Genomic DNA, 9,086 nt, shown 5'->3' on the forward strand with positions numbered 1-9,086 from the left:
GCTACGACATGAAACGTTCCCCTTGGCATGGCTAATAGATATTGCCATAAACATTGATGTTATACCGTGCACCAAGGTAGCAGTTCGGCTGTTGACGCTGCGACCCGAGTAATTTTACAATGCGGAATGTAATATGCAAGTCTCTTCAGCGGTTTTATTAATGGTCAGCTGAGCAGCGCAGCGGCGCCAGGCTTCGCGAATCTCGCGCTTAAATATAGCAGTCAATGTAAATTTTGAAACCACCCATACTTTGCTTAATCCCCATTATGTGAACTTGTACTGTCAAACGTACAGGCGACCACGATGGCCTTGTTTAAAACCGCCTGTACTGTGCTTTATATATAAAGATTCGAAATCGTCCATTATGTGAACTTGCTGTCAAACGTGCATGGCGACGACGATGGCTTTGTCGGTTAGTGCCGCACGAGCGATAACTGCTGTACTACTATTTTAGCCGAGCAAGGCGCTCCGCGTCGCAAACATCGAGCAAGCGACTGTGCTTTTTTGTGGACTTTTTATTTTGCCAAAAAGGACTTACATGGCACAAGAGGTTCACATTTTTTGCGGAAGCGTTAACTTTTCACAACACTGGGGACGCAGCTCGTCGGAGCTTAACAAGAAAGTTCAACATAAACAAATAGGTGCTTTTTAACAGCGAAACGAGCACCTTTGGCAAAAAAAAAATAACAACGTCACTCCTAACAGTCAACAGGAAAAGCTCGCGATGCCATTCGCTGCTCCCAGCGTTCTAACCGCCTACAACCCAGCCTTCATGACAAGCTTCTGCGTGAACCTTCTAACATGAACATTAACAAGGATAAAGAAAAAAAAAAACGAGAATAAGCTCGTCCCGGAGGAGAGCAATGAACAAGCAAAAAAAGAAGAAGACCACATGGCCTGGGAGTCACGAGGAAGCAACAAGAAAGATCGCTGGCTCCCAGGTCACAAGGCCAGCGCGACAAAGAAAAAATAATGGACTGTCCATTTCTCCTGGGAGTAGAAAAACAAGAAGCGGCTACCCCACAGGGAAATGTTCAGAAAGAAAAAAAAAAAGCACGACGAGCGAACAATGAAAAAAAAAAAAAATGTTCGTCATCGAGTGTCCCTCCTCGAGAGGTTGGGGAACCTGGCGACCGTATTCGCCCGTGGGCTCGGTGCTGGGTTCCGGGACACTTGCACGAGTCTCCGAAGACTTCACTAGACACACCGGTCTAGTGCGGCAACAAAAAAAAAAAAAAAGGCGTGCTAGCAGCACAGAGACAGCACTGTGAATCACTTGTGCTTCCAGAAGAAGTCGCGGAAGCGTGTACGGATCTTGCCCATGGGCTTGGCGCTGGTCTCTGCGATCTTCTTGTCTCCGCAAAGACCGGAGTCCTCGGGAGGAGTGGCAGGCCGCGGTCCGGTGTCCAGCAGGACGGCCTCACCCTTGGCACCGTCCCCTTCGGCCATGGAGTGCGAGGGCGCAACGACGGCACACACGGCCGGCCCACTCTTGCTGACCGGCACGTACAGCTCCAGCTCGCAGTACTGGGCGTCGGGACTCTGGGCACTGCCGCCGCCCGATGGTTTGCCGTCAATGGCATCCGCGGGTGGAGGCATGGGCTCACCTGTGGCGATGAAGGTCGGCAAAGTGGTCAAAAGTGACGCAAGGGCGAGATCCGCATCAGCGGATCTGAAGACACCAACACCTCAGTCACGCCAAGGTAATGGCTGCTAATAGACAAGGACGTCGCTGAGAAGACTAAGACCACCGACGTCCTTTTCTTTCAAACCTATGTCTTCATTTATTAGGCAGAGTTCACTCGCTGAACAGTTTACAGATGAGCTGAAGACAAAAGGGATACAAGATAAGGAAGTCACTGACTGTCTCCCATTTCGGTGTCTAGCGCACCTGTCGCCTTGGTTATGAACCAAGCTCTTATGAATAACGTTCAGAATGTTATTTCTCTACAGACGCGCAGGAGGTACGCGCCTTACGAACGACTTCTCTGTTCGAACATTCGAACAGAGAAGTCGTTCGTAAGGCGCGTACCTTCTGCGCGTATCGAATTACGATCGTATTGCTTTAATCATTATGAGGCACTATGTAGGCTGTGAAAAAGGCTTCTTGTGGTTTTCAACCTGGTTCGAGTGAAATGTGGTCGGCTTGCTGCCCACGTTTTGCGGCGTACGATTCAAATGAGAATCCTATCGTGTGGCGGTACCTTAGACGTGCTTGGCGTTCACAGGGAAGTAAAATATCATGAATTGGCACAGAAAGCATTGCAAATGATTTCTGTCTCCCTTCATTCTTTCGTAGATGTTTAATACTCGTGACAGCTCACCCTCGGCCAGCCGCCGCTCGGTGCCGCCAACCGTCGAAGTCACCGAGGCGACGTCGAGCCGGTTGGACCCGACGAGTGTCTCCATGCTGAGCGAGTGCTGCTGGGGTGGCAGCGCCTCGTGCTGATCATTCAACGGGAACTCGTAGAAGGACAGCGAGTCCCTGTCACCTCCGGTGGCGCGTTGATGTTGACCGGGCGGTCCCACTGCCGCGCCCAGCTCGGCGGACGGCGGCCAGCGCTGCTTGAGGGTCGGTTTGCGTGGCTGACCTTCCATGTATAGGGTGGTGAAGTCTGCGTCCGAGCGGGCCAGGCGGCAGGCGATTTCGTCGGCGGTCTCGTGGTCTCCCGACGACATTACGGCTTCTCGTTTGGGTCCCACGATAGCCTGGGCGGTCGCCAGGAAAGGCCCCCAAGGATTGTTGCTTGAAGAGGAGGCCGCGGCTGACGCCGGCACCTCCCCGACAGCACCAGGACCGTTGGCGGAGGTACCGTGGACGCCGGTCTCTGCCGCGGCCGCGGCCGCCCTGAGGGTGGTCGACCATGGATGAAGCGTGGCAGCCGCGTTGGAGGCAATCTCCGCGACGGCGGAGGCTACGGAGTTGTTGGCGGAGATCTGGTCGCAGCTGCCCAGGGCCGCGCTGATGCTGTCACCCTTGGTGTCGCCGTCGTGTCCGCCTTGGTCGTACGTCCACCAGGGACAGTCGTAGATGAGCGCCCGAGAGGCTCCGCCCGTAGTCGCCTCGCTGCCGCACCTCTCCGTGCCGGCGACGCCAATGACCGAAGCCTCGGACGCGTCCTTGATCTTGTTCCAGCTCGTGCTGTTCTCGGGGTAGCGCTGAGACGCGACCGCTGAACGCTCATCGCTGCCGGAACCAGACCTGTCGTGCTGGCTCGCCTGCCGACCGAGAAGGTTGCGACCGGTCAGCGACCGTCGCCTCACGACCTGCTCGTACTCCTCGTCCTCGCTTTCGAGCAGGTACTGGACATTCTCTTCGACGAAGCAGGACACAATCTCCGGGTCCCTGTACTCCTCCTTGAGAGCTTCCTCAATCTCGACCGGGATCAGTGGCCTGCTGCCCTTGGCCCGGGCGCCATGCCGAGTCTTGCAGGAGCACACGCGCGGGAAGTTCTCGCTGTTAATGGATCCAGAGTAGACGGTGCCGCAGCTGTCGCAAGAGGCCAGGGATCGCTGGCGTCCCATTTCGATGGTCCCAGTAGCGGGCGACTTGCGCGTGATCTTGAATGACGAGTCGCCCCTCTCGGACAAGGCTTCACCAACGCGGTCCTTCTGGGTCTGTGGTGGTTCTTTGGCCAACGACGAGCTTCGGAAGTCTCCACCGGCCGCGCGAGCCTCTTCCGATGCCATCTTGAGCAGCTCTCGTGGCGATACATCAGAAGGAAGAAGCACTGGGGCACTTGAGCGAGTCGGGGAGGATCCTGGGTGCTTCTCGAGGACGTTGTTGGTGCCGCTGCTGGCACTCCGCGGTCGGCATCCCTCGTCGCCTGGAGAGAATGCGATGCCAGTACCACCAACAGTATCAGACTCTTGTTTGGCTTTGTAATCTGCCACCAGCCCGTCCAGATGCTCCTTGAGCGTCGTCGTATCCTCGGCGAAGTTAATAAGGATCACATCGCTCGCGAGTGATGCGTTGTCCGGTACTTGCAAGTCCTTGGCCAAGGGTGACCGTGGTTCCGAAATGTCGGAGAAACCATCGCCTTTGGACAAAGACGAAGGCGAAGACGAAGTCGCTCGACCCACTGACTCTGGGCAGGAGTTCCTCGAGGCACCCTCCGAGAAAGTTGTCGAGGAACCGCAGCTCCTACGAACCGGTTGTTCTTGGGCAGGCTGCTGTGCCCCCTTGATGGGGCTGCATTCCTTGAGGAAGTCGTCCAGCTCACTGAGGAGAGCCACCGCGCCTTCTGAGTTCAAGTTCTTGTCGCAGCCTGGTTTGCGAAACGCGTCATCGCGTGGCGAAGACGTAGATGTGCCGTTAGATACCAGGCTGTCCAGGTATATCTCCGAGCTGCTAGTGTGGGGTTCATCCACGTATGATGCCGGTGAAGGGACCTCCTCACCTTCAGAGAGAGGCTCCCGTATATTGTCTCCAGGCTTGGCTTCCTTTTGGGCTTCGACGTCTTTAGTAGTCTTCTTTTCAACCTGCTCTTGCTGATCAGTGTCCAGAATTTCATTTCTGTGCTTGTTCTCGTGCTTTCGCTCGCAGGTGCTGGCTGCCATTTCATCCGTCTGGACGGATATGCTCCTCAACTTGCCGCACCATTCTACCCCCGACGGCGACTTCCGATGAGTCATCGATGCAGCTTTCTCTTGTTTTTTACACCGAGGACCCGGAGAAAGGAAGCGGTCGAACTGTTCATTGATGTCAAAAGAGGTTAGCTGAGTAAAGGCGTCAACGGTTGCTGAAGATCGTTCAGCATCTGCCACGTTGGTTCCATGCAGCAAAGCGGCGTGCAGGATTCGGCTTTGGAAGGCTGACTCCTCACGGTCCTTCCAGCCAGCTGGTTCGGCCTTGGGTGTGTCAGTGGGACCATTAGGAGCCGATGGTCTTTGATCCACTTTTTTAACTCCGGTGCTGCCAGACGTCTGCGATAAGGCCGCCTTCTGATCCGTGGCCGCCGCGGCCACCGAAACCGTGTCGGATTTCTTTTCGGGGCTAGGCTCTTCCCGAGTAACGATTATGTTGCTGCCGACGATTTCGGCTTTGTAGCGTACACGGCGGTCCTGCCGCGCAGTACGTTGTTCCTTCGGGGTAGACTCCCTGGGTACCGAGAGAAGAGGCCGGCCATCACTCGCCGCCCCGCGAGCATTCTCTTGCTTGTTGTTGCCGCTGCTGAAGTCCTTCAGCACCGTTGAACTGTACACCCGGGGGCTGTTCCTGAAGGGCGGTGCTCGGGCGAATGCCTTGCTGTTGCCACCGTTGTACGGCGCATTGCCAGCTGAGCGTTCCGATGGAGACTTTGTGAATGTCATGTTGCTCATGCGAGGGGGCTTCTTGGGCTTAGCCCCCAGCACGTCAGACTCCGGAACACCAGCGTCGTGAGACCGGCGAACGGTCACGTTACCGCCCCCGGCTACCCTGGGCTTGTTGCCGCCGCCGGAAGCTTGGTTCATCCCCGACAGTATGCCGGGTGTCTCGTTCCTCTTGGACGACGCTGGCGATGCGCAGCAGTCTTCGGCTCCGAAGGCCGCCCTGAGCGAGAATGGCAGAGGGGCGGCTGCCGCGGAGTCCTTGTTTCGAAACGCAGCGGCCCTGGGTGGACCCTGCACGTGAGTGGCCGTGGTAGGCGACGGAGACTTGGCCGCCGCCTTGCTCGAAGTTGTTGCCAGGAAGGGTGGCAGGTGCATGTGGCTCGCAGGAGCCTTGTTCTCCTTGCGTGGGATTCGCGGGTTCGGCTCCCTCGGCCGGTACGGCCCTGTACCGCCCCCTGGGGCGCCCATGGCGGCTGCGGCCGCAGCCGCGGCCGCAGAGGCGACGGAGAACTGCTTGCTGTTTACGGGTCCGGGTCTGTCTTGGGGGAGCGGGCCCGGCGTCCACGGTGGGGCGGGGGCCCTCGGAGGGAATACCTGCTGCTGTTTTCTTCGCCGACTCTGTGACCGGGACGAACGTTGATGCCATTCAAACGACCTGGGCCGACCGAATGGTGGTGGTGGGATGGGCGGCTCACCGGGAGTGCCCATGTGCCGGCCGGCAGCTGCCACAGCGGCAGCCGCGGCTCCTTTGGTGCCGTCAGGGATGTACCGGTAGAAGGTGCACCCGTTCCATTCAAACTGGACTATCTTGGCTTTGTCCTTCTTGGATGCCTGCGCGCTAGGCCCTACGCACGCTCCCTGCGCCTCGGGCGGTCCTCCTCCCAGGAAAGGCACGAAGTAGGGCGAGCCCAAGGGGGGGTAACGCGGAGGCCACAGCGGGCCCCCGGGCGTGGGCCGCGTCGCCCACAGCGGCGGGATGCGTCCCGGGCCCGCCTCCCGGCGTCGTTTTGCTGGCCCGCTGTACCTCATTGGGGGCTCCGGGGCAGGGGCGGAGGGGCAGTCAGCGCGAGGGGCTGGGTTGTGTAGGCGGGGGCGCAGCAACTTCTCTTCCTCCGGGTCGGTCGGCGTCCGAAATGGAACTGAGCCTCCTGGCGCTCAGCCTCAGCCACCCCGTTTCGAACGGCTGCACGAGTGCGCGGGCCCACGCGTCACGTTCGCCGACGTCAGCGGCTACGCCGCGTCCCATTGGCTGTCATTCTCGAGGCTGGCCTTCGAAAACGACGACGCCGAAGAAGAGCGTGAGCGCGGGCACCGAAAGTTGCCGGCGCGCGGGTGGCCTTTGGCGGGTGGCGCGAGTTTGCCGGCTGGAAACTTCTTTCAACGGCTTCGAGTTGTCGGCCGCGAGCAAAGTTTGTCAGAACACTGGCGGTAAACAAGGAGCCGCGCTCGCTGTGCTCGCTGGCTCGATATGTGGTGCACGGGTCGGCAGCGCGTATTATATATAGTACAGGGCGTTTCAGCGAACACTATAAAAATTTAAAAGTTGCCTGTGGCAGATAGCACAATTCTAGTTAATGAGCTGGTCTGCTCGAAGAGGCGGACATTAATTGCAAAAAATGAAATGCGTAATGCAATAATTAACTAACATTCACTAATTAAGTTTTTAACTAATTACCTTATGGCCTGTATTGCAATTTACAAATTCAGGCCGCGTAGTTCGCAAGGCGGATCAAATTGCAACCACTTCTCAGGATGACTCCAGTTTCGAGATATTCAATTTCCGAACTTTGCGGAGAAATGAAATTGAAAGTGTTCGCCGAAACACCCTGTATATACATGGTTGGCATTCTCTTTAATTAAAGAAATTAGCAGTTTCGTCCGAAGGCTGAAGCACTGATTGCGACATCAAGGATGCGCCTGAACTCCTCGGGCGGTGTTGTAACTATACGCGGGTCTGACTCACGCGAACGCGACATATATATACGCGGGTGCCCCCAAATTTCTGGCACCCTTAAAAAGCTTTAACACGCCAGGTAGAGGCTGTAACGACATCGCACAGGAGCCACTACGCTGCCCGTAAGGGGCCGCCCCAGTAAAATTATCTGTAATTATCAGTAACTATCTGGCTTGAGCAGTAATGTGGTATTGCACTATCGTTATTTAATACAGTGTAACACGGATATATCCAACACACATATGACGAATGATCTTGTATAAGGAACAGCAGTAAAATCACCTTGAAATTGTTTGCACAAAGTTTTAATTTGATGTATCGAATTACCTATACGTCGAGCTTTTTTTTATAATTCCCTTCAGATTCGATATATTAGGGTTCGAGTGTAGGCTGAGAAGATTTAAAATAAAAGGCATGCGCTGTGAATGTTATGCTTCGTGGCATTTGTTTGCGGGCTGCCATTCTGCAAAATTCTGAGGAATAATTTAGCCAAGAACGGACGACCTGGTATGAGTAACTTTAGAGATATAGAATAGTTTAGCAAAAAAAAAAAAAAAAACACGTTGTTGGTCTAGTTGGTGCGCGGTTAATTACCATAATTGTGGCGGTGTATAAGAGACGAGGTCCGACTGAAGCAACATCGGCATGAATAAGCATACATATACCTAATATATGCGTAGCCACACTGGCAACGCCGGCGACGATGACGGCGAAAATTCGCTTGTTGGAGGGTCCATATGATTGATACCGCAATAAAACATTCACTGCGCTGACATCAGCTGTCAGATCAGTAGATCTTTCGAACAGCTCTCAAATCTAGCTCTAGGCGACCCATTTACCTGCACAGACCTGAATGTTGTTATTGTTGTTGTTCCCCAGTGACCTGGCAGAACAAACTGTGGACGATCGGCAATGAATCGGGTGGTGCAAAGGTACAAAAGAACACTATAATTTTGAGGAATATAATTTCAATCAAAATTGGTAACTGCAACTTGTAAAAAATTATTATTTACTGGATATGCATGTGAAATATATTGTATCTACGTATTATAGGCTGTAAAATTGTGAATTACAAAAGAAGAACGAAACTGGAAATTCTAGCTTTGAATTATTTTTGCCTCGCACAGGAGATTAATTGTGCCGAAGACGGCGCGCACACATAGCGCTTTTAATTTGATCAACTTCGTCATTTATCAACAGTAAAAAAAAAAAAAAAGAACACGGAGAGGAAAAGAGGACAAGAAGAAACAACCAACAAGAACAATTTAGTGGTTGACTTCAAAACGAAACTATTTATTATCGGTGGTTGAAATATGCGCGCTTAAACCTTCGGTAACGCTCGAATGATTACTCACTGCTTGTAACCTGTGACCTGACGGAGTCCGCCGTGCTATACCACCTGGTAAATAAATAGTCCGAAAATAATTAAACAAGGGCAGTTTCGCCCGAAGGGCCAAAGCATCGTAAGCGATAGCAATTAAAGTTTAACAATGTGCTCGAGCTCCTCGAACGGCTTTCCAACTAAACGCGGGTACACTATGTGGACGAGACGCAGAACGCTATATAGGCCGTACCGCTAGGCGGTACAACTATAGGCCTTTGAGGAGGGAGCCTACATGCAACGCCGTTTTCTAACCTTTGACCTTTGATACGCACTTGCTATCGCGTGAGAGACGTGTGGCGTTTGAAAATTTAAGGAGGGGGGGGGGGGGTGCTGTGGTCGCTGTTAGAGCTGCGTTGCGTTACTCAGCCGTTTGGGCTGACCGTCGCGGGACGCGTTGACCGCAGAAGTTCGCTACTGCGCGTCTCATCGCCGAGA

The 9,086-nt window shown here is 54.2% G+C and overlaps 1 protein-coding gene across 1 annotated transcript; it reads right to left on the minus strand.

Annotated features, from left to right (window-relative positions):
• Positions 1 to 493: 493 nt before the first annotated feature.
• LOC119458080 (uncharacterized) lies at positions 494 to 6,462 on the minus strand. The gene is made up of 2 exons (XM_037719892.2): positions 2,325 to 6,462; positions 494 to 1,607 (listed from the first exon to the last, which is right to left on the minus strand). The coding sequence occupies exons 1-2, from the start codon at positions 6,340 to 6,342 to the stop codon at positions 1,273 to 1,275; spliced, it is 4,353 nt and encodes a 1,450-aa protein (XP_037575820.1). The 5' UTR covers positions 6,343 to 6,462; the 3' UTR covers positions 494 to 1,272.
• Between the last annotated feature and the right edge of the window lie 2,624 nt (positions 6,463 to 9,086).

This window comes from Dermacentor silvarum, chromosome 7 (genome assembly GCF_013339745.2).
Source record: "Dermacentor silvarum isolate Dsil-2018 chromosome 7, BIME_Dsil_1.4, whole genome shotgun sequence".
In the NCBI taxonomy this organism is placed as follows: domain Eukaryota; kingdom Metazoa; phylum Arthropoda; class Arachnida; order Ixodida; family Ixodidae; genus Dermacentor; species Dermacentor silvarum.